This window comes from Leptonychotes weddellii, chromosome 8 (assembly GCF_054177405.1).
Source record: "Leptonychotes weddellii isolate Sample4059 chromosome 8, ASM5417740v2, whole genome shotgun sequence".
Lineage (NCBI taxonomy): Eukaryota > Metazoa > Chordata > Mammalia > Carnivora > Phocidae > Leptonychotes > Leptonychotes weddellii.
Window position 1 is genome coordinate 42,999,885 of NC_138376.1, and position 25,565 is coordinate 43,025,449.

General features: G+C 37.3%; 1 protein-coding gene, 1 long non-coding RNA gene and 1 pseudogene across 8 annotated transcripts in view; all 3 read right to left on the reverse strand.

The window, feature by feature from the left end:
• The window catches only part of LOC145723021 (uncharacterized), a 36,922-nt gene extending 29,244 nt beyond the window's left edge, over positions 1-7,678 (reverse strand). The window contains exon 1 of the long non-coding RNA XR_014147732.1: positions 7,665-7,678. This is a non-coding gene — a long non-coding RNA (uncharacterized LOC145723021). The remainder of the gene's footprint in view (positions 1-7,664) is intronic.
• Positions 7,679-12,720: 5,042 nt separating this feature from the next.
• Positions 12,721-25,565, reverse strand: part of COL21A1 (collagen type XXI alpha 1 chain) — a 217,989-nt gene continuing 205,144 nt past the window's right edge. For all 7 annotated transcript variants that reach the window (XM_081828461.1, XM_081828455.1, XM_081828454.1 and 4 more), the window contains 8 exons: positions 24,745-24,780; positions 21,828-21,872; positions 18,136-18,168; positions 17,419-17,565; positions 17,275-17,329; positions 16,357-16,557; positions 15,487-15,564; positions 12,721-13,995 (listed from right to left, as the gene is read on the reverse strand). In XM_081828461.1, the coding sequence (XP_081684587.1) occupies positions 13,808-13,995; positions 15,487-15,564; positions 16,357-16,557; positions 17,275-17,329; positions 17,419-17,565; positions 18,136-18,168; positions 21,828-21,872; positions 24,745-24,780 (783 nt within the window). In that variant the 3' untranslated portion in view covers positions 12,721-13,807. The remainder of the gene's footprint in view (positions 13,996-15,486; positions 15,565-16,356; positions 16,558-17,274; positions 17,330-17,418; positions 17,566-18,135; positions 18,169-21,827; positions 21,873-24,744; positions 24,781-25,565) is intronic.
• On the reverse strand, positions 18,363-19,117 carry LOC102727460 (large ribosomal subunit protein uL30m pseudogene; annotated as a pseudogene).

Genomic DNA, 25,565 nt, shown 5'->3' on the forward strand with positions numbered 1-25,565 from the left:
TGTTTAGCCCGGTGATGGGTATTAAGGAGGGCACGTACTGCATGGAGCACTGGGTGTTATACGAAAACAATGGATTGTGGATCACTACATCAAAAACTAATGATGTAATGTATGGTGACTATCATTACATAATAAAATTTAAAAAAATAAAAATAAAATAAAATACATAAGTATAGCCAGTAACTCAATAATGGAGATAATATAGATAATATAGACCTGACTGAACACAAAAGCTAAAAACATAAAAACTTCTAGACCTATGTTGGCCAATATAGTAGCCACTAGATACATGTGGCTATTTAAATTTAAATAAATGCAAATTGAATTAAAAATTCAGTTCCTCAGTTGCACTAGGCACATTTCCAATGCTTAGTAGCTAAGTGTGGCTAGTGGCTGCAGTACAGATATAGGAGTTTTCCATTACCAGAAATATCTATCAGACAGTGCTATTCTAGCAGAAAACAAAGGAAAAAATCTTCATGATCTCAGGATACACAAAGATTTATTAGATGAAGCACAAAAAGTGCGAACTATAAAAGAAAAAAATTGTAAATCATAAAAATTTTGAAGTTCTACTCCTTGAAGGACTATATTAAGAAAATAAAAGTGCAAGCCATAGACTTGAAGACAATATGTGCAATAGAGAACAAAGGGCTTGTATTCAGAAAATACATTTGCTTATAAAGTTAAGAATATACTTATAATACAATTCAATAATGCTATTCCTAACGCTCAAGAGAAATGAAAATGTATCTCCACATAGACTTGTAAATGGGTGTCCACTGTACTGTTACAACTGTTCCCACACCAGAAATAACCCAACTTTCCATAAAAAGGTGAATTAATAATCAAAATGAAATATAGTCATATAAAGGAATACTATTCAGCAACAAAAAGGGAATACACAATTGACAGAGATAAAAGCACAGACGAATCTCAAAGACACGCTGAATGAAAGAAGCCAAAAACCAAGGATTACATAATGTAATCCTATAATTCTATTTATACAAACTCTAGAAAATAATATTTTAATCTTATAGTGACAGAAAGCAGATCAGAGGCTTCCTAGGACTGGAAGAGGGTAAATATCTGGGGAAAGGCACAAGAAAACTTTTCGGGGATGATAGAAATGTTCTATATCTTAACTGTAGTGATAGTTTCATGGGCAGATACATTTGTCAAAAACACATCAAAATATACACTTAAAAATGGATGCATTATATTATATGCAATTTGCACTTCAATAGTGTTTTTTTAAAGCTAGCCTATTATACTTATTAAATATACATGTTAAAAATCTAATTTTAGATTATATTTTGGGCTTTATGTAAGCCAAAAGGAAGAAAAGGAGAGAAAAGAGAAAGGCAGAAGATGGAAAAAAATAAAATACAGATCAATTTTAGGCAATTTCAAAATTGTGAAAAGAGGAGAATAGTTATTTGATTTATTTATTTTCATTTGAACTATCTTTTGTGTAATCAGCAATACAAAACCATTGCAATTATTTTTGCCCTCAGAATATTCTTTCCCCTGAGTAACACTATGTACAAATTTCATTTCATAGGTGTTTATACAGATTTTCATGTAAATAACATTATTGGGAAAGAATGTTTCCTTGCCAATTTCCAATGCAGAAATTAGATAATTCTAGGCATAAAAAGTTATGTGGTTGAATACTTTTCTTTAATTTCCATGCCAAAAGACCAGAATCCCTAATATTCAACAAGCTCTTCTAATTTCATCAGCAGTTAGCCTTGTGGAATGCAGAATTTGGCACCAGAAAACCACATTATTCCACTGACAATGGGATAATGTAGTCATGTCCTTAGAAAGCACCAATATTAAATTAGTGGAACATCAGAAAAAAATGAAACTGTGAATTATGATTTTTCTTAGCAACATATGTATTTTTTTCCTATTATCTCCTCCCCCACTTTTCCCGCCAAACTAATTTTCTATCAAGTGTTCAATATTTCCAATGCGTTAAATTAGACTGAATGCTTAAAATTCTTCAAAACCTCATTTTCCCTAGTGCTATAAAATGACATGGGATTTGGGGATGTGAAAAAAGACAACACAGTGCTTGTTTTCTACATATTTTAAAATGGAAAAACGTGTTTGAGTACATTATTTACTATATAGATACAGTAAATTTCATTCAAATAATAAAAGTCAGTTTTTCCAGAATCACAGAAGAAAGCAAATACTTTCATTTATTTCCAAAGAGTTATTTAGTGATTGAATTTAATGTGTGAATAGATGAAATAGAAGCAATAATTTACAAAGTATACCTAAAAAAGTCCTGAAAATTCTCAATTAGTTGCAATTCTCTGCAACAATGAGGCCTGATTCCACAGTACATCAGTCAAATCAGATGGATTTATTCAGGGAAAAAATGTCATCACATGTTTCAGGAAGCAGGGGAACTGTGTGCCACTGCCTTTTGGCACCACCAGTAGCGATCAGAGGGGTCACGATCTGGAGGGCAGCCTGCGTGTTTAGTTTCTGTAAGAAGAGAGCAGTTCTCTAGCTGAGCGAGAGTTAATGGTTACTACTAATAGTGATGAGGGCATTAAACCAGCAAGGTGAAAAATGAATTCTGTTATACACTTCAGAGTTAAGTGATGGTAGGATATTCCGATGAAGAGGCTTCACTAATTCTGTTACATAGGAGACTAGAGAAAGAGTTAGGATCAAAGTTTGAGGTGAGATCTGGTAACTGTCTGCATGGGCCAAATTTGTTAGTACTTTTTAGTGATTAGCCACACATGACCAGGTGGTGGCTTAGCCTGAGAAAACCAGCCCCACTAATCACAGTAACGGCTCCCCCCTACTGGGTGCCTCCTACATGTTGGGTACTTGTTCTGTATTTTAAAATTAATGATCACATTTAAAAACAAACCTCTGAGATGTCATTGTCCTTCTCATTTCAAAGATGAGACTGCTGGTGCTTATCACGACTAGATTCAAGGCCACACAGCTAGAAAATGGAACTTCTGTCCAAAACCTGTGCTGCGAAAGAAATTGTTCTTCCCTTGTGTTTTCTTTGTCATCACTGCAGAAGTTTAAAAGAATAAGCCAATCATCAGAAAGTTCTAATAATGACAACCAGGAGTTATGGAGTACTGTGTCCCAGATATTCTTCTAAGCATTTTCCTCAACTCAGCAACATCCTAGGCTTCTAGATACCACCATTACCCTCTCTTATATGATCTTGGTATTAGCAAATATGGTTCAAAAAGAATTTCAAATCAAGACTTGGCAAGAGGTGTACTTGAAAACATATTTTGAAACAGTGCAGGAAGCTTGCCTTTAACAAGCTCAGACTCATGGGGGAGAGTGACAAAAAAAAGTAGGAAAACAGGGTGAAAAACAAAAATGCCGCCACGGGGAAATGCACAGAATGTTAGTGGAACACCTGGGAGAGGTTCCAAAATTGACCTAGGAGAGTCACTCTGAAAGAAACCTGCAAATGACAGTCCAAAGGAGAGAACAAAAGCAGTGCAACATCTTCCAACTGAACTAGATAAATTGTAAGGCAGTGAAAAACTGTGCCAGACAAACACAGTTGTAGAAGGATTAGATGGTCTCCCGTCACCAACAAAATAGTATTGCAACATGGACAATACAGAGAACACATTTTAGTTATACTCAGACTGAAAACATGAGCTTTGGAGCCTGGCAGATCTGGATTGAATCTTGGATTCATCACTGTCTAGTCATATGAAGCTCAGCGTTTTCATTTATAAAATGAAAATCATATTACCTAGTCCTAAGGAAGCTATAAATACTAAAGGAAGGATGTTTTGAAGTCAATGAATCAATAGTAGCTATTGTTATTAATGTCTCTCTTCTGGCTTCCTAATGTAACAGTCCTTGACAGAACCCAAGAACTCAACAGATCCCTGTTTCTTCCCCTTTTGGCTTCCAGGACTCTAAAACATGCCTGGGGCCATTAACATTTCATGGAGACAGACAATAGCATTCATCTTTTACTCTCTGGGTACTATTGGAGACAGTGATCATTTCTTATGTGAGCTAATGCCTCTAAAATTTTAACCAGTTTGCCTTAAAATGAACAATGGAATCATGGTATGATGTGGCATAAAACTAATCAGAGCCAACTGTCTTTTTTTCCCCCCTTTTTCCTACATGGGTGCAACTTATTCCTATGAAGGCTTAAAAAGATCTTCCCCACTTCCCGTTGTTTTTTTTTTTTTTTTTTCAAGATTTGATTTGTTTACTTGAGAGAAAGAGAGAGCAAGCAAGAGAGAGAGAGCAGGAGCAGGGGAGAGGAGAAGAGGGAGAGGGAAAAGCAGGCTCTCGGCTGAGCAGGGAGCCCAATACAGGGCTCAATCCCAGGATCCCAGGACCATGAGCTAAGCTGAAGCCGACTGAGCCACCCAGCAGCCCCCTTCCCATTTCTTGGTAAGGCATGAAGGAGTGTTTGTCAATTAAATGAAAGCCAGGACAGCTGCTGACACTTAAATTTAGAAAAGTTAAAAAGGAAAAGTTTTCTTTCTCTTTTTTTAAGATTTTTTTAATTTATTTATTTGACAGAGACACAGCGAGAGAGGGAACACAAACAGGGGGAGTGGAAGAGGGAGAAGCAGGCTTCTCGCTGAGCAGGGAGCCTGATGCAGGCCTTGATCCCAGGACCCTGGGATCATGACCTGAGCTGAAGGCAGATATTTAACGACTGAGCCATGAAGGCACCCCAAAAGGAAAAGTTTTCTTAAATGGAGATAAATATATTATTATCAAAGAGATCCCTGGACAGGTAAAGAATCTTAGTTGTTTCTGGAATTTTAAAGAAAATAAATTCAGAAAATGTCTAACATTCTTTCCTTTTATCCTCACAAACACCATCTTTAACCATAGACTTTTTCTTCTGCATTCCTCATTTGCATAAACAAAATGCTGATTAGCATTAACATTTCACATCTAAAAGTGGTAAGTTAATTCACAAGATGTGTGATCAACGAAATCCTCCAACATTATACTCTGTTCTTTACCCTTCTCTATTCTCCCAATTTTTTTTCAACTAGACCTTTTGTTTCCCTGGACCTATATAGAAACACAACATGGGGGAATATTAATTATCTTTCAATCTTTTCACTTAATGTGGCATAAAGGGGTTCATCGTATGAATACATGTGCACCCGTTGCTATGATGAAAACCTATTCTTCACGGCAAGGCCATCTCAACCCCAGTCACTAACATTCTGTGTCCTTGCTGTTCCTTTCTGAATAATATTTGAAGTGAACATTCCTTGACTATGGTTGATCCTTGCCCAAGTTACCTGGGAGGATATGCTATTCCCACTAAGCCACTTCCTACCCATTCCATATTGCATCTCAGTTGTATAAGGACCAATCTTTTTTTTCCCAAAGCCCTGAGCAATCCTCAAAGACTCAACTGTCCAATAAACTCTTTCTAGTACAAAATTTAATGAGTCCTGAGAAAAGGAAATACATTTCTGACAGCATTTTTGAATTACATCTAATATTCCTGATTTTCTTAGTTTCTATCACTTTTTCATTTGTCATTTAGAATGAGTTATTAAATTCATTTCTTAATCTCTGGATGTGAAAATATTTGTTTGAAATATTGCCAGAGAAAGAAGTTTCCACCAGGAGCCTTGTGGGGTAGCCACTGTTAAATTAATTAAACAAAGAGACCATTAGATTGAGGGGGCTCTAGCACCTTCATAACCTGCATAAGCAAACCAAAACCTAAAAGTGAGATGCCTCGAGATTAAGAAATTGAAACAACCAATCACAAAGAGCCGACTAAACTTTCCCAAATAAGGTACCTGTTTCAGCTAGAGCCAATCAAATGCTTTTCTTGCTTTGCTTCCACCTCTGTCTACATCTTCCCCCAGCTCCTGTCCAGTAGAGCACCATTAACAACTTCCAGCTGCGGGCTGCCTGATTGCAGGCTATTTTTGCGCAAGTCTTATAATTTTTACTATGCCTCATTTTACATTTTAACACACCAAAGACTGGCCCAGGCTCCTCCCCTTTTCAATAATTCTTAAGGAAATATAGAGATTAATTTTATTTTAAATATTTCTGTTATCACTAAATTCATCATGAGGAGAAATAGGGGAAATCAATTAAAATAAACAGGGGAGTAAAACACTTATAACAATTTATTTAGTTTTTAATTCTCATAGGAGTGGACAATATGATGGAGCAGGGCCTTGTCTTTGGAGACAGAAGGATTTAGGTTTAAATCCTTACTGTTTCCCTAAATTCCATGTAACTGTGAAAAATCTGCACCTGAGTTTAATATTGAGAATGTGTAAAATTCATAGTTCATACAGTTAATTCTAAGATTAATAAAGGTATTATTCAAGTTTACAGAATTCAAGTTTGTTTCTGGAAAGTCCTTAGGCGAGGTCAGAGATGGAAAACAAAACAAAACAAAAAACATGGTTTCAAATCGATTTCCCTCTAAATCCAACCCACATGCTCAGATACTCCTGTCTACTCCCCAACTCCCTTAACCTTACCACTTCAGCCAAAGGCAAGGAAAATCACATCTAAATTAGATTTTGCTTTCCTCCAGGCAATCATTAACAATTGCTGGGATTTGGCTCTAAAAACTTCCATTTCCCATTTCTGGTTTCAGGGCTTTTTCCTCTGCAGGGTGTTTCCTCCTAGAATGTAGGCTGACTGCAGATGCCCTGGGGAGACTGGAGTATGTCCTTTTATCTAATGAGCTAGTTTGATTTATTGAGCATTTCCAGCCTAGATGACATCATTAACTTTCAGTTCCTCACCAAATAGCCCGCTTTACCTTAGCATCCATATGTTTCAATTTGGGGTGGCAAATTAATGCTCAGAGACTGAGTTTATCTTTGCCAGCAATTTATTTAATACAAGTTTACTGCAGGAATTTCACAACCCACAGCACATAGGGTAATGTCTCTTCAAAAGCCAAGGAAAGAATAACCTACTTCCAACCAAAGATAAGTTAATCGCACTATTGTTCCAGGCAAGGGGAGGTGAGAAAATAAAGCCCACATTTAGTTGCGGTGTACCCTTATAGGAATTAGTACTTGAGTGATCTGGCTTAGCCAACTGAGAGCTTATGTCCAGCTGCCAGCCCAAAACATAAAAGTCCCCTGTTGCTAGAGCACATTGCTAGGGAATGATGGCGCCAGTGTTGATGGGCAAATTAAAAGTCCGCTGTTGTTAGAGCACATTGCTAGGGAATGATGGCGCCAGTGTTAATGGGCAAAAGAAGTGCTGCACAGTTTTCTGCACTGCTGGTAAGAGAGTTGTCTTTACTGCAGCGTTAGCTAATTGCCCCAAGGTCTTGGGAGAGCTCTTTAGATCAGTGGTCACCTTGCCTGGCCCAAACATTCTAGGAAGTCCTCATAAACACTCACTTTTTATAGTCTACATGTCTATTGGCCACAGTTGCGTCTCCATATGTTTTCACAGGTAAGCCCCAGTGGGGCCATCAGCAACTGAACTCCTGAATGCTTATCAACGACAACAGATGAGACAAGACACCCTAACACAACTTACTTCATGAGAACTTTAGTTGTAAAGTCAACTTCATGTTCTTTTGGTCTTTGTCATCAACAAGTGGATTTGAAATTATATCAAATCAGTACACACCGTGTCATAAAAAAAAACAAAAAACTTACCCATTACGTTCTTACACTTGTGCAGATGACCAATGCCACAGCATTTATATCATCAGATGTTCCTAAAAGGTCACAGCACATGTAAAATCATCTTCTCTTGAATCCTGAGGCATCAGAGAGAAAAGAAAAACAGATACCTTTTACTCTTGTTATCAGTGAAAGGCTGTGAATAACACATAAGTGTAGAAACTTCTTGTCACAACCAGAACCAGCATCAGAAACAGGCTGGCATGTTTTGCCCCAATGGAAGCCTGAAACGATTACCTTTCCATTCACATTCTAGACCACGATTCTCACGCCAACCTGCCAACGTTTGCAAGAGAGGCCCCTAGAAGATGCAGCCCTGAGCCCTACAAACAAACTTGTCCTATGTCAACAGCCAGGTGGAAGTCTAAAAAATTTGGTTCACACCCTAACTTGCACTATACCAGCAAGCCCTCACCCTCCTGGTATCACTGGGTACATTCTGGAAGTTATCCATGATTACAGTAGAATAAATTGATGGCCTTTTATTTTCCCATCCCCTCTGCTTCTGTCTTATCCTCCTTTATCTTCACTTTTATCCTCAGTGCCACTGTGATGGCATTTAATTAGCTTCTCCACTTCCAGTCCTGCCTGGGTTTCATCTACTCTTACTGCAGTTAGAGTGATCCTTCTGCAATGCAAATCTCTTCCTATCTCCTCCTTAAAATCCCACAAGACTCTGTAATATCTTCTCCTTCCCACTCCATCCGTTTTCCCCACTCTCAATATCTCTACCCTTATCTTTTGCCACCTTCTACCATCAGCTTTCTAAAACCCACAAATACAGAATTACTTCTACTTCCATTGAGCTGTATTCTCTGGCCCAATGCCTTTGTACGGTTACTACCGCCACATGGAAGACAAACCAGTTACACCAGAATCTCTTAAGCCCAAGCAAGGGCATTTTTTTAAAGCTCCTTAGGTGATTGTAATGCACAGCCTAGGTTGAAAAAACACAGTCATTTAAACCCTTTGTTTCAGAGACAAGAAAACAAATTCAGGGAAATTATCAGATTCATCCAATATCACATGTCACAGGACTCTATCTTTTTTGTTGTCAAAATGACTTATTTCAAAATTTCACTTTGAATTTCACTCTGTAAGAGCCATAGACACTTTTCAAATTTGATTTTTTTAATATTATTTTGAAATGGCAACTAAACTGGGGACATGATGGAAAAACAGTGTCATTGCGTTTCAGTTCTCCAGATAGGATACTCCAGTCAGCGATTTCAAATGGTCCTTTTCATCTAGGATACCAATATGGGACTTTTAAAGTCTACTTATTCAAAGTTCCTCTGTGAAAACCTACTTTTAGAAAGGCGGAACCCAGAAATAATTTGGTAAGTAGAAACAGCAATGTTCTTTATTTCAAATGTGTTCTTTGGAGCAAGATACAATTTTTCTACATACATTTTAAGATTAACGTTTTGTTAAGATATTCTGGAGAAACATTTACAGCTCAATTTAATAAATGTTGGGCTTATTTCTGGTCTTTTCCTTTAAAATTCCTTTTAATTGGACAGACTTTTAATTGAAGTGTCCCTCTGTGCTCCCCATCATGCCCCACAGTCCTCAGAGAGTAGGCTCTTAATGCTTTAGCCACAGAACTGCTCATCTCTTGTGCTGACATTTTATAAAATCTACTGTTCCAGGATTATAGTACGTCTGGTTTACTCACTTGTAAACTCTAGATAGTGATAAGGGCCGCTTTCTGCCTGCCCTGGGCACAAAAAACCTAAAACACCAGCCAGCTGGCCAGATCTACAACTGAGGAATACCAGGTCTGAGCTTCACGCCTCTCCTTTGACAAGAGTTATCAGACTGAAGATATAGCCAGAGCACTTAAACTAGATGAACTGAATCATACAAAGATAAAACAGATAAGCCAGACATCAAAATATAAACAGCTTCATTAACTGGCTTAGGTGTTCAACTTACAAAAATGTTATGATTTTTTTCTTCTTTGGATTAATAGTTTTGAGGATATAAATCTAACCATGCTTGCAAAACTGAGAAAATTTTCACATTAAATATATATAGTGATAGTTTATATGATTAATGCAATAAGAAAAAGGTTATCATAGCTAGGTTCTGTAGAAGTGATTATATGTATTTTGCTGCCCTCTACTGGGGATCAAAGAATGACTTTTCAGTTCCATCTCAATTAAAACCTTCTTCACAATGGAAATTAAATAATTACCTGGTGAAGTTCTAAGAACCAAGGATAAAAAGAGTTAATTAAAAAAATACAGTGAATAAAATGCAGATAAAATACCCCAAAACTATAAACCCCAAGGCCTTGTTGGGGTTTCCCCCTCAATTGTTCCTACTTTACATTTTCGACCAAGATGATCAAAATCTGGCAGACAGCTTTTATTGAGAATTATCTTTACCCTTAAGACTGAGAGTTTCATTCTGAATTGCAATGAGTCAGATTAATCAGTTTTATCAGTGTGAGATACACAGATATAAAATCTTTTTAATAGCTAAAATTTCATCTCAAGATGTGCTAATCTCACACCATCTGTATGGTTCTGGTAAATTAGCTGACTTTATTCCATGAAATAATTTTTTGTTTCATCTCATTTAATCCTCAAAATACTAATTATACTGTATACTTACTATTATACAAGTACTATTAATATTCCCCATTTAACATATGAAGAAATCTAGGCATGAAGAACTAGATAAATTTTCAGAAGACTCACTGGAAAAAGGAAGTAGGGATTTGAATCTGGGCAAACCCACTACAGAAGCCATGCTCGTTGTAACTACAGTGAAAGAGTTTGCATGTAGCATGGTGCTGACACACGATTACAATGCATATTGTCCTTGCATGACAAAATCATTCACCTATTCATTTCTGAAAGTCAGTGTAAGATGGTTAATCTTAAATTTGTCCAAAGCAAAAATATATTAGGACATAACAAATACCATGATAAACTACAGAAATATTTCACCTTGAAATATTAATTTTAAAAGTAAGGATACTAAAAGTAACATGGTTTGTATTCTACGGGTTTTATTCTCAGAATCCTCCATGTTTTTTCTAACCACCCTCCCTCCCCCAGCCTTTGCTCGTTTTCATTATCTTGACATGACTTGGTTATGTTTAATACCTCCTAGCCTTTCAAATATCAGTTTATAATCTTTGCTTGCTTTAGGACATTTTTTTTCCCTACCCTCACATCTTTCCTATGAGCTTGGGCAGCAAATAACAAAATGCTATTTTGTTATGGCAGTATACGACTGGTGGGCTTAAACAACAAAAAGTAATTTTCTCACAATTCTAGAGGCTGGAAGTCCAAGATCAAGGTGGGCTACCTTCCTGGCTTGTTGACAGTCACCTTATCACTGTGTGCTCACAGGACACTTCCTGCATGCATGTAGAAAGAGAGATTTCCCTCTTCCTCTTCTTATAAGGGCATCAGTCCTATAGGATTAGTACCCTATCCTTATGACCTCATTTAACCTGCATGACCACCCATAAGCCCTATTTCCAAATACGGTCACAGGGGAGTTAGGGTTTCCATATATGAATTTGGGAGAGACACAGTTTAGTCCATAGCGTTTTCTTCTTTCTTAGAATGAATGTATTGGAATCACCTGTTTACTTCCCTGCACCTCATTACGCAGGAACTACCTCAGGCCAGACAGTGCAACTATATTTCCATTGTATCCTTGGCACGGTTCCTGCCACTCAAAGGCCACATGGTCAATGGTGCTTGAATGAATGAATAGGTACTAACTACCCTGTTCTGCTCCTTTACCACTGTCTTAACAGGTATTGCCATAATTAGCTGGGGCTTAGGCATAAGCAGATACCCAGAGTGACAGAACATCAAAATAAGCCTTATGCTATGGCTGCAACAAAAAGACAAAAAAAAAACAAAACAAAACAAAACCAAAACAACAACAACAAAAAATGTGTTGGCAAGAATGTGGAGAAAAGGTACCCTTGTATACTGTTGGTGGGAATGTATATTGGTATAACCATTGTACAAAATAGTATGGAGATTCCTCAAAAAATTAAAAATAGAAATACTGTATGATCCAATAATTTCACCGTTGGATATTCACCCAAAGAAAACAAAAACACTAATTCAAAAAGACATATGCACCCCTACGTTTATTGCAGCATTATTTACGACCACCAAATTATGGAGGCAACCCAAGCATCTGCTGATAGATGAATGGATCAAGAAGACGTGGTGTACATACATATATGCAATGGAATATTACTCAGCCATAAAAAAGAATGAAATCTTGTCACTTGCAACAACATGGATGGGCCTGGAGCATATTATGCTAAGCGAAATAAGTCAGAGAACAACAAATACCGTATGATTTCACTTGCGTGTGGCATCTAAAAAACAAAATGAACAAACAAACAGAAAGCAGAAACATACCTATACATACAGAGAACAAACTGATAGTTGCCAGAGGGGAGATGAATGGGAGGATGGGAAAAATGGGTGAAAGGGAGTTGGAGATACAGGCTCCTAGTTACGGAATGATGAAAGGTACAGCAGAGGCAATACAGTCGATGATACCATTAGGGCAGCGTATGGGGACAGACGGTGGCTACACTGTGTGTTTTAGCGTTGTGTGGTGACAGATGGCGAGCACAGCACACCGTACAGACCTGTTGGATCACTATGTTGTGCACCTGAAACTAATGTAACACTGTGTGTCAACCACACTTCAATAAAAAAAGCAAAACCAACAGAAAACAAGCCTTGTGCCAACTCTGCTACTGAATGTTATGAGGTCCTCGTCAGAGTGGTGGAATGACACGTCAGTTAAACTCAACACAGATCCACAGCCACTCCTGGGCCAGGAAGGAGATGCTGCAGCGTATTTTACGTGAGTAGCACACCAACCGAATTTCTAAGTTCTTATTTCAGAGGAACAAGTTTGTAGAGAATAGGGTAAACAATAAAGCATATCCACTGAATAAGTGACTATGGGATGTGGATACTATACTCCTCCATCAGTTCAAATTATGTATAAAAAAGAAACCACGGCAAACAGGCCTGTACAAAACTTTATTGTACTTTGAGTAACAAGCATGTAACAAAATTTAGAGCATGATTAGGATGAAATATCTCAAACATGTTCCTTACAAAAGCAGTAAGTACAGTACACAAAGACTGTTCATAATATTTTAAAGTCTGCTAAAAATATCAACACGTACTAGGAGCTGTGGAGTTATCTCTCCTTTTGACTAGAGCATTTATTCCCATTAGCTTTGCTACAAATCAAAGTTAACATATAGGAACATACACATATAATAAGTGAAATGGAAGATGAAGGCATACAACAAACATTCCAATTACTAAGCAAATGTGAAGAATGAAGTCTTTTTAGCATTCCTGAACCTGCATTTCCTTGGAACATACTGACCAGGTACAATGAAACTTTTCTCTAACATATTCTTAACGTGACACCATTTTGACCATTCCCCATGTAATCAATACTGTCTCTCAGCATAATTTGAGGGTTTGCACATGTACTTAAGAAACACTTTCATCTCATTCAGAGGTGATCATTCAAAACCCTGAACACCCACCAGTCCACTGTCCCTCCCCAGTTAGGACAGACACTGGAGTAAGTGGCTGGTGGGGCAACACAGTCAGTCCTAGCCGAGTGTCAGCCCTGATGTTCTTTCCAACGACACCAGGCATGTGTTTTGGCTAATGTGACAAGCATGTGCTATGAGATATGAAACATGAAATTCACACAGACATGAAATTGAACCCAAATACTCTGCTGCATGGAGGCTGAATGTGAAATATTTCACAGTGACTGAAATTGACTGGTAACAGGCAATGGTGGGTTTTTTTAATGTTCAACTTTGATTAAAATAAATGGACTTACAAGAAACCCTTGAGATTTAGTTAATGCTACTAATCTAAAGGCTCTCGAATTACTGCAGAGTCTCTAGAATCAGTATATGTGACCTTTTATATATTTTTCCTTAAGAAAAAAATAATAATAAAAACACCGAGGTACTTTAGTTTCTTTTCAAGGGATTCCTGTTGTTATCTTCCTGAGATGCAAAAGACCACAAGAGAAAAGCACCATGCCTAGGTTGCTGAGTGAGGCATCAGACACTAATAGTTTGGCCCTTTTCTAAATGGATCTCTTCCGACAATTACACTAAAACATAGCGATGGATCGCAGATGCCAGGGGGTCCTGGTTGCCCTTGGATTCCAGGTTTTCCATGATCTCCATCTTTGCCTGGGAGACCTGGGTCTCCTGGAGGACCTTCTTTGCTTATTCCAGGAGGGCCCTCCGGACCTAAGATGGGACATGAGCAATATATGAACAGAGGAGTTTGGTTGTTGATGATGATAGAGCTGATTCTGTAAGAAATTTAAACTGAAAAAAAAATTTTTTTAAGTTTTACATATTTGCACAGATGTGAAAAGAGGAGGGACTCTCTTGCTAATCCTATATACCTCGCATGTGGAAAAGAACTATTCAAAAATCATCAGCAATTTTTATAAAACTGGGCTAAGCTATATTAATATAGCAATCATGCTGCTGATTAGGACACAGAGCTAACATTCTAATATTTTAATTGGTGGGTTGCCCAAACATTTCTTCCTTCCAGCATATCTTCTGTCAATATCATTATAAATTTGCAAGTGAATAGATCAGTGATCTAAAACTTTACTGAAGTCACTTTTGTGCCATATTTGCAGTTAAATGACTATTCTCATTAGACACATTTTTAAGTTTCCACACTTAAATACAGTCATTACCATGCAATAATTGTGATCAACATACACATAAAGGTGTTATAGCACTCATTTATGAATCATTGCCTAATTAGTTCAATTAGCATGCTCAAAGGAAGGAGAGTTAACGTAGGATTTTGGCCTTTTAAAAAGTTGATGACTCAAAAGAACAAAATATTCAGCTTTTGAAATGGGGCAGAGTAGTCTGAGGCACTGTCTATTACTAATCATTCCTGCTGCTATTACTAAGAAACATTTATTTAGCACTCAACTACAACTGTAGATACTGTTCCAAGTATTTTACATAAAGACTATTGAATCCTTTGACCCACTCAAAAGCTTCTTGAGGTAATAACATCTACAATAATAATAAGGGGCACCTGGGTGGCTTCGTCAGTTGAGCATCTGACTTTCGCTCAGGTCATGATCTCAGGCTCCTGCAATCAAGCCCAGCATCAGGCTCCCTGCTCAGCGGGGAGTCTGTTCGTGCACGCTCTCGCATGCGCGCTCTCTCTCCCTCTCTCAAATAAATAAAATCTTTAAATAGTACATTTATTGAAAACATGATTGTTATGCACTGTTCCAAATGCCCTACATGTATTAACTCACATCATTTTCCGATAATGTCATGAGGCACATAACATCTCATCACCATTTCACAAATGAGGAAACGGAGGCATAACAAAGTTAAATAACACAGCTAGCAGAGGGTGACTTAAGAGTCCTCCATTCAGTTATTCTGCTTTCTTGAGAATCAAAGATTGAACAGTGATACACACTAGATAAACATGGGTGACTAAAACCATTCAAGAACTAATCTACAGAGTAGTTTTCTAAGGCATCCAAATGATAAACAAGAGAAAATCCTGAGTGATTCATGAATATGATAGAGGAAGAAAAGTCTAGGAGTTAGAGCTCAATGTGTTGAATGTGAAACATTCAAAAAAGGAAACAAATGTCTTGATTTTAAATTTTTTGACATAGGTTGGTGATGATTTTCTTAAAGCCAAATGTGCAGCAACACTTATGAGCATATAACAAGTCTTACCTGGGGGACCAGGAGGACCTTGTCCTCCGGGGTACCCAAACCCTTGGTTCCCTTTTGCCCCATTCCTTCCTGGTAGACCTGCAGAGTGTCAAAGATAGGAGTAAGCTTACTTTTCCTATAAAATCACTTCCTCCTAGATTGTTTCTCTCAAAGCTGTTCATACACACATTGAAAGAAAAATAAATCTTTTAAAAATAGCTTGCCATTTATTATTTCTCACGGGAAATGGAATTTTTGAAGCAAAAATTTCTAAAATTATCAGTGATCTAGAAAGATGTAACAAGGATTACATATTAAAAAGGAAAATGGCTTGGGATTATTAGCCCTTTCTCGTAATCATAGTTGTTTATTTATTACTGTGATTGAACATCTAAATTGTTCATATAATAGTAACTGAAAAGGGAAGTATTATCAAATGACATTTCATATAAACATTCAAAGACAGAGAAGTAAGTTGTGGACCATTAGGAAGTTTGGTTGCAAAACATAATTTTTCCTGTAAGAGAAAAAAACCTTTTCAATAAGGTAACAGAAGTTACTGAGGTCAAAATAAAGGAAATAGTGTCTGTGTCTTTCTATTTAAAGACCTTCTTATTAAAGACTCAGGAAAAATCTCTAAGTGCATTCTCAACGTTTTCTAATTTGTCACTTCACAAGCTTTAAACTTTAACCTTTCTCTACTTCAGAATATTGCTTTAATAGAAAATTTGCTTAACTAGTTGACAAATTATTTAGAGACTGAGGTATACAAGAGCTTTCTGTCATCATAAAAACAAAGATGAACCCTTGCCTATTAAATCAGTTTAGAGGGTGAATACAAACCATACCCTTTTTTATTGTTTGTTTGCTTATGCACATAAAGTTAAGTACCTTTTAATCCTCTGGCACCTGGATGTCCAGGAGCACCCACTAACCCAGGAACACCATCTCTTCCTGGCAAACCAGGAAATCCTCGAGGACCTTCCGGGCCTATGGGACCGGGTGGCCCAGGAATACCAGGGGAACCGTGCTGGGACTGGCAATGATCACAACTTTGAATTCTTCCACTCTGAAGTAAGACTGGTAGCTGAGCTTAAAAACAAAGAAGTCCCACCCCTTATGTTTAAATGGCAAATGTGCATTAGTAACATCTCTACTCATTTTTTTATAATTTACAGATGCCAATTGGTCTCTTGACCAATAATTTCACTTCTAGGAATTTAACTCTGGAAATACTCAATGGTCTGTGTCATCATTTTATTGTAGCAATTGCTTAAAATGGGAGGGAAAAGTGAAAACAAACCTCAAAAAAGAAACTGGCAAATTGAAGACATCCATATTTATGAATTAAATTTTCAGAATTATGTCAGAAAAGAAAATTTAATTCACAGTGAAATCATGATAAATTTCTTTATTAAAAAGATTACAAGAGAGAACATATAATTTTCATCTTCATAAACATACTCATCTAGAAAAAAACAGGGGTTTATAAATGTCCTTTATTTTCTTATCTTACTTATATCTTTTATAATTTCTACCAAGAATCTGTATTACTTTAGTAACTTTAAAGTTATTAAAATCTGTTTGAGGGGCATCTGGGTGGCTCAGTTGTTAAGTGTCTGCCTTCGGCTCAGGTCATGATCCCAGGGTCCTGGGATCGAGTCCCACATCGGGGTCCCTGCTCCGCGGGAAGCCTGCCTCTCCCACTCCCCCTGCTTGTGTTCCCTCTCTCATGTTGTCTCTCTCTCTCTCTGTCAAATAAATAAAAATCTTTAAAAGAAAAAGAAATAAAATCTGTTTGAGACTTACCTCTTAATACATCAGTGCAAACTTGTCGAATAAACTGTTCTGAAAATTCTCTCCCCTGCATCAAATTATTTGGCATTATAACATGTACATACCAAGTAAAAAGCAATGAGAACACAAGAACTATGGAAGAAGCAGAATACATACGGGTTTCCCATCCAATCCTGGAGGTCCCTGAGGACCTGCTACCCCACGCTGCCCCTGGGGACCCACAGGCCCCATCAGGCCGTCCACCCCAGACTCTCCTTTTGGTCCAGTGGCACCTCTGACACCAGGCTCTCCCTTTTCACCTCTCTGAAATCAAAAGAAATCTTTAAAAGCTCTATTTAAATGTTTCAGAAGGTATAACTGCATCACAGAATTCCTTAAGGATATGCATATGACTATATACAGAGGTATATATGATGTACATTATATAGGGAACAGCTGTGAAATGCTGTTATCAATCAGAAGAGAAACTTCATATATTTATCCATCCACCCATCCCCCCAACTCCACAAATACCCTCTCTTCATTGAGCGTATTGTGTAGGCAATACGTTTAGTGCCAGAGAAACAGCAAACATGACACAGTCCTGTTCCCAAAGCGTTTAAATTCTAGAGAGACAAATACAGAAACACCATGTTCTTTGTTGAATATATGCAGGAAAAAACTGAGCTCCTAATCTAGAAGAACCATTAATGTTCACAAATATGTAACATTTCATAACTAATTCAGTGAATCCACATATTATGAAAATCACTATTTAAGAACTGAAGAACATGAAAAGCATTTTGTTTGTGATGTCAATAGCTAGATTTATACAGCATTGAAAATTGAAGCAATAAGGACTGAAAAGAGAGCATAAGACATGAAGAAACATACCTCTCCTTTTGCACCGTGATGGCCTTGAATTCCCTTTGAAAATTAATAGGAAAAAAAACTATAATAACTGTGCAAGGTACAGTACTAGAAATGTGGCATGCACTTTTTGCCACAGGTTTAATCAAACTTTAGTTTTTAATTTGAAAAGTACTGATAGAATCAGTGAAAGAATTACACATGATACCTTTTTTATTTTTTTGTGGTTTTTTTTAGCCAGTGAAAAGGACTAGTATCTAAAATATGTTTTAATGAGAACACTTTCTCACTACCTTTAAATAAAAATGATTTACATTTTTTAATATGAAACTGCTCTGGCCTTAGGACTTAACTGCTTCCTGGTCTATGGGGTTTAGATGCCACCGCACCACTAATTCCCGAGTGCTCTTGAGGCACGTGTTAGACATGTCCTCCTCTGCTGGAAGTCCTTGGGGCAACTTCAGGGGCTGGATCCTTATCAAATGTTTAACCACTTTCAGTTTTGCGTCCACTGAAGGGATATTCTTGTGAACTTGAGGAGTATGTGCTTTTTCTAATCCAAGCATCTTTATTATATCTTTTCCCCAATATGGACGTCTTTTTGTACTTTTTATTCTGGTAACAATATGCAGTTTATGAGGGTGCTGTGGATCCCCACCATATTTTTCATGATCTGCAGGTGAAGGCTGAAATACTTTATCTGGAATTCTTGACTTGGTAAATTTGTGATGAATCCAATCCGTGCAAATAAGAGACTCCACACCTTTTGTCACAGTTTGGAGTCTGCCTGGGGGCCTCTGAACTATGGAGCGCAAAATCCCTGCCATGAGTGTGGTGACTGTTCTCTTCTGAGGCGAATGGAAGAAGAAAAGAGGAAAGATCACCAAGCGCTAAATTCAACCCCAGCCGTCACAGCGTGCACCAACTGCGACACTGCGCACTTTAGTTCCGGCCACGTCCCGCCCATTCAAGGGCCATCACCTTTTTTGTCTTTTTAAAGGAGACTAATGACTAGGCAATATGCTAACTGGGTAATAAGAAAATGTGAATTTATGTAACTATTTCATTCTTAGATATGAATATTTTTATATATGCAGGTCAAATATGTAGGTTAGAATGGGATTCTAGCTGAATTCTATTTAAATTCTATTCTGATTTTTAAATACATTACTATTTTAATGGAAATTAAACTCAAATCAGGTAAGATATATTTAGTCTTTTATTTGGTGATTAAATGTTCTATTTTCCCAAGTTTATGTTCTTAAAATTAAATTTCAATTGAGTACTATTTGTAAAAGATGAGTTAAAGCAAATATGCCATTCAAAATGATTACTAGGGAAGAAAATACCCATCTGTCCTATACCTAAACCATTCACAGCTGGTAATTCAGAGATTAGAAAAGCCATGTGAGGTATAAATGGTATTCTTCCCCAAGTGATACACACACTGGGGAGCCCACACAGGAAACTCACTCACCGTTACAATCATTGAATGCATCTGGATGGCTCTATTAAATTACTTCCCACTTCTAGTTGGGAGTTCATTACAATGACACATTACAGGTGATAAGAACTTTCAAGAAAGGCATTAGAATTTCCCATTTTTGAAATTCCTTGTACACTCAGGCTCTAAACTCACCCCATACCAGTTCAGGAACAAGGGTAGAGCTTGCACGTACACAGGCAGGATTTCATGATTCAACTTTACAGTTAGAAAGGGTGTTCCACAATTCAATACAAAATTTAGCATATAACATTTTACACTATATATTTTGCGTTTGAATATTTATTTGGCTTCATCTCTAGGTTCCGTGAACAAAGACACCCAGATGAGACAAAAGGGAAGACAAATTAGGGAAAAATCCATGTATGGCACAGAGAAAGGCAGATTCTCAAATCAAAATGAGAGCATAAAAACACCAAGTTTTCATGTAAATATAGCAAGTAAAACACTGTAAGACTATTCTTTAAATATTGAGGTTTCTGAAGAAACGCAGGGGTGTTCCCTACCAGACATAACCCTACAACCGGTAGCTTGGGTAGGAAGAGAGTTCAGTTTGCACAACTAGAACTGAATTAGAGCTAAAACTGAAAACAGCTGTCATCTGAGAATCCACCAGGATGATCTCATGAGCGAAACACAACACAAAAGCCAAGAAATCACACACTTGCAGCACTTGGTAAAATGACAGGTAACTAGTACTGTTTATTTAAAGAGCTTGGGACAACTATTTGGCTGCTGAAAAGCAAGAGTTGCTCTGACCCCCAGGTACTCCCTGAGGGCTCAGAGTTCCTGGTGGTGAGAAATGCAGCGGCCAACAAATCTAGGGCAGAAGCCCAGGGAGCAGACCGCTCTTTCCCTTGAGAAGTGAGGGGAAAAAGAAAACACGTTAAGGGAACTGTGGAAAGTGTCATCCGGAAGCCAGTGACCTAGCGAAGTTGGGAGCTCAGACTCGACAGGAAATAACCTTCTTTTCAGACAGTTACTGTAAGAATTTGGGGGGAAAGGCTTGAGTTGCAGAGGTTGAATGGATGAAGAGGTGAAGGTCCTCCTATGAGAACAGCTGTTTAAACATATTGTGTGATTAACTCAGGGAAACCAAGGGGGCAAGTCTGTGTTGTCTGTGAGGAGAAGGGGGACAGAGCTGGCTGTATCATCAAGAGGATCGGAGTCAAGTGGAGGGGCATCAAAATCAAAAGACACATTTTATTGAACACAGTTGTATGCAGGCAAAGTCGGGCCATTTCTCCTCTTAGTTACTTTTGTTCTTGGTGTTAGCTTCTAAATTCTCAAGTCTCCTTAATACCAGCACTAACCTTCCATCCTCTATTATAGATAACCTTGTGACCATATGCTTTCAGACCTCGCCCCCATGGTCTCTCACTTCTCCAGCTGAGGGACACAGAGACCTCTGTCCTCAAAGACACCACTCAGTTTTATCCCCCTCTCTTCAGAACCAGTGTAATTACTGAATCTCTTGAATGTCACATTCGAAAGAGGTCTACCCCACCAGGGGACTCATGTGTACACTTTGCCCTTCCAAGTGCGGACCAAGCTGGATCTGAGCTCAACTCTCAGCAATGCAGCAGCACGCAAGCTACATCAAGTACAAATCATTTGTAGGCCTCTTTTGGCCCCATTTAGCTCTGACTGAACTTGCAGGCCACATGGCAATCTCACTACAAACACTACTTAATAAGGAGAGTCTAGACAGGGAAGAAGCAAAACAATTTCACTGTGAATCTATTCCGTAACACAGTCCCTCAAGATAGTATCTAATTAATCTCCAGCGTAGTAAATTCTATCTCTGAACCCGTAAGAGGGAAACAAGTACATTCCTCCCCTCCTAACAGGCTTCAACTACTCACATGTCAAGAAATAAATCAAGACTGAACGGTAGATATGGAGATACTGCCATTGGATGGCTGCCTTTGGCCAATAACTATTCCAAGACAGTCATTCACTTGACCAGAAAAAAGCATGGAAAAGCAAGTATAACAGTCACCAATCAGTACAGAAAAATGAAAATATAAGGCAAATGATTAAAGCCAACCATTATCAGCACCACCACCTGACATTTTCTTCCTCGCGTGCTTAGGGTGTGTACTACATCTGCTGTTCTTCCCACTCATTTCCATTTGCAAGTAACCGGCTCCCAACACCATCCAGTTATGTGATTCATTATTTCATCGACCATCAGAGAAAACAAAAATACCTGTTGCCCTGGGATCCCTTGTCTTCCATTTTCTCCCTTTTGGCCCTTTAAAATTTAATAAAAATTACTGATTAGCTTGCACACATATAATGCAATCACATCTAAGACACAAACTATGTATTAACCTGTGGTTAAGAAGAAATGTCACCAAACCAGTGATGCAAATATATAAAATGATGCAAGAGAGGAAGAAGTCTCTCAGAGGAAGAAAAAAAAAATCAACCCTAATATTAACAACATGAAAATAATTTAAAAATCCAATGGCTGTGGACATTTTGTTAATTTCAATGACATAACTATGTTCAGTGCTGACTATACACATGCCAAGACAAGAAGACATCTTTAAAGGAATTTTTAAAAATTAAAAATACACTACAAAGTGGAATATTACTCATATATTTTGAAAAATGGAATCTTGCCATTTGTGACAACATGGCTGGAACATGAGGGCATTATGCAAAGTGAAATAAATCAGAGAAAGACAAATATTGTATGATTTCACCTATACGTGAAATCTAACAAAATAAAACAAACAAACCAAACCAAACCAAAAAACCTAAGCTCATAGATACAGAGAACAGAATAATGTTTGCCAGAATGGAGGGGGGTGGGTGAAATAGGTGAAGGGGGTCAAAAGACATAAACTTCCTGTTATAAAATAAAGAAGTCCTGGGGATGGATGTATAGCATGGTTACTACAGTTAGTAACACCATATTGTATATCTGAAAGTTGCTAAGAGAGTGATTCTCAAAAGTTTTCATCAAAAGAAAAAATTTGTAACTATGTAGGGTGATAGGTGGTAACTAGACTTATTGTGGTGACCACTTCACAGTGTATACAAATTTTGAATAATTATGTTGTACACCTGCAATATAGTTGACCCTTGAACAATGCAGAGGTTGAGGGCACCAACCTCCCTCAAAGTCAAAAATCTGTGTGTAACTTTTGACTCCCCCCAGATTTAACTACTAATAGACCACAGTTTACCAGAAGCCTTATGAATAATATAAACTATCAATTAATACATCTTCTGTATGTTATATGTAATATATCCTATTCTTACAATTAAGTTAGAGAAAAGTAAATGTTAAGAAAATCGTAACAAAGAGAAATACATTTATGATACTGTACTATATTTATTGAAAAAAAACTGCATGTAAGTGGAACTGGGGTGTTCAAACCGACATTGTTCAAGGGTCAACCATATACTATTATATGTCAATTATACTTCAGTATGATGAGTACCATAGAAAACATTTTGCATGAAGATCTTTAAATCAGGACAAATAAGAGAGGAAAATTAATAAAGATATAAACACATTTGTCCCTTTAATAAATACTTTTGGATATCCATCATATATAATACATGGTCCTAGCCCCTAAAGCACTACTTCATCCCTACGTTGGACAAGATAATTAGCAATTTCTAGGAAAACAAATACCTAGGTAATATAATCAATGAATGATCTAGTGACTTAAATTTTCAATCACTCTTGCATCGTGATTTATTCACTTATTTACTTAAGTGAACTCCTAATATTTATTGAGTGACACCTATTTGCTGGCCCAGAGGGACACTGAAACAAAGATATTGTTTACCTTCATGTTGCTTACTGTGTGGTGGGAAAGATAAGCCATTAAATCAAGAATAATGAAAATGCATACTTAAATATCTGGGCTGGATACTACAGGAACAGGAAGGGGTATCTGACAGAAGGGGCATCTTATAGGGTAGGGAAAAAGACTCAACCTTAAATGACCAAAAAGAGTCAAACAAGGAAGCACTTTCCGGGACAGACTTTATCTTGAAATGTGTGGGGCACCACGGAAGGATTCCTGAGCAGATGTGTAGCTTAGTTATTGCATGCTGGTAGGAGCATGGGAGGAAGGAAGGAGACTGCACTCAAGGGACCAGTGAGGAGGACACTGCAGTAATCTGAGGCCCATGACAAGAAATGATTAGGACAGTGTGGACAGGAAGAAGGGGCCAAGTTCCAGAGAGACTTAGATGTGAAACTGCTGGTGGAGAGAGAAGAGAATGAATTTTAAGATAACTTTCAAGACTTTTTCCCCTCACGTCATTACACAGTGCTACCAATTACCATGACAAAGAACAGAGTAGGAGATGGTTTATGGGGAAAGGTGACAAGTTCTGTTTTGGACACGTTGATGTGCACATGAGATATCCAAACTCAGTACCAAGAAGGAAATTGGAATATGTAGGTTTAGAGCCTCACAGACACTTCCTTAAAATTTGCCTCACTCTTCATTTCAAAATTAACTTAAAGACATCATAATAATACCTGAATATCTTCAGTAAAAGAAATTGAATCAACAGTTGAAAAACAATTGTTGAGACTCTAACCTTAGTAGAGTCTAACTCTACTATTACTTCAATTTGTAATTTCCTTTTATGCCTCCAGAAATTCTAGAGTTCTTTGCCTTTGTTGCTAAGACACCCAAATGAAACATGCTTCTAAATCATTAGATGTCCTCAGCCTGATTTAATTTTTTGGTATAATTCTCCTTCCATCTGTTAGTTTGAACATGTTTTATATTTGGTGTTAATGGTTTCTTTTCGAATTGATTTGTGCCATAAGCCATTTCAAAGCATTTCTGGAAACATACATACTTTCCATAAATATATAAATAAAGATATTAGAAATAATGTAATAAAATCTATAACTGTTTTTGTTGAACTATTTGGTTCCCAAGTTTTCTATAACACTGAAGTGAAGAAGAATCTTAAAATGAGATTTGATGATGACTAAAATGTTTAGAAGACAGGAAGAAAGCTGGGACTTAACAATTAGATACTGATGGCAAAACAGGAAGGAGTTGGAAACCACGTAAGAACTAAAAAGAGCAAAGCCCTGATTTTATTGTCAAACAAAAATAAAAAAGCCAGCAACATACCTGAATGCCTCTTTCACCTTCACTTCCTTTGTCCCCCTGCAAAAAAGGCAGTTTAATGTTTAGCATAATCTAGGATCTTCTGTATCCTTTCAAATAAACATTTTTCCACAGGAAAAAAATATTTGGTCTCATATAAATTCCACAAGTTATAAGCAGAAGCTGATTCCAAAACAGTATTTGGGAAGAGAGTAAAATCGTATTATGTCAAAATGATGTTCTAAATGAACACTGTCTTGTGCTCTTACATTTGAAAGGAAAATTGACCACAATTTCTATTTTACCAGGAATAAGACAATTTTCTGTATTGACCACCATCTGAGGTTAAACAAACATGAGAAAACTCATTTTGACAACTGTTGCTTTATTAAATCAAACTGAAAATCTTCCATTGAGCCAGTTGTAGCCACACATTTATAGGACGCAATGAAGTAGAATATTATGTTGAAATGGTATTTTAGAAAACATATGCTTCAAAAATGAATTTGGGGGGATATCCATATTCCAGAATAAAAATAAAAATCCTAGGATTTTTTCAGCTAGAGGAGATATTCGAGATCAACTAATTCAATGTCCTGGTTCTTACAAGGACATGAATATGAATATGAATTAATACGATGAATCTGCAAATCAAGAAAGATAAGCACTTGCCCTAAGATGAACCTGGACACTGTTTCCAAATTTCTTTTCTACCTTACCATGCTCTCTAAACAAAGAGCGAGTTTTGTGTTTACAACAAACAAAATATAGGTGATCTTTTAAAGGGCAAGTTTTGAACACTAAATTTCTCTAAATCCAAACATATATTCACAGGTTTACTTAAT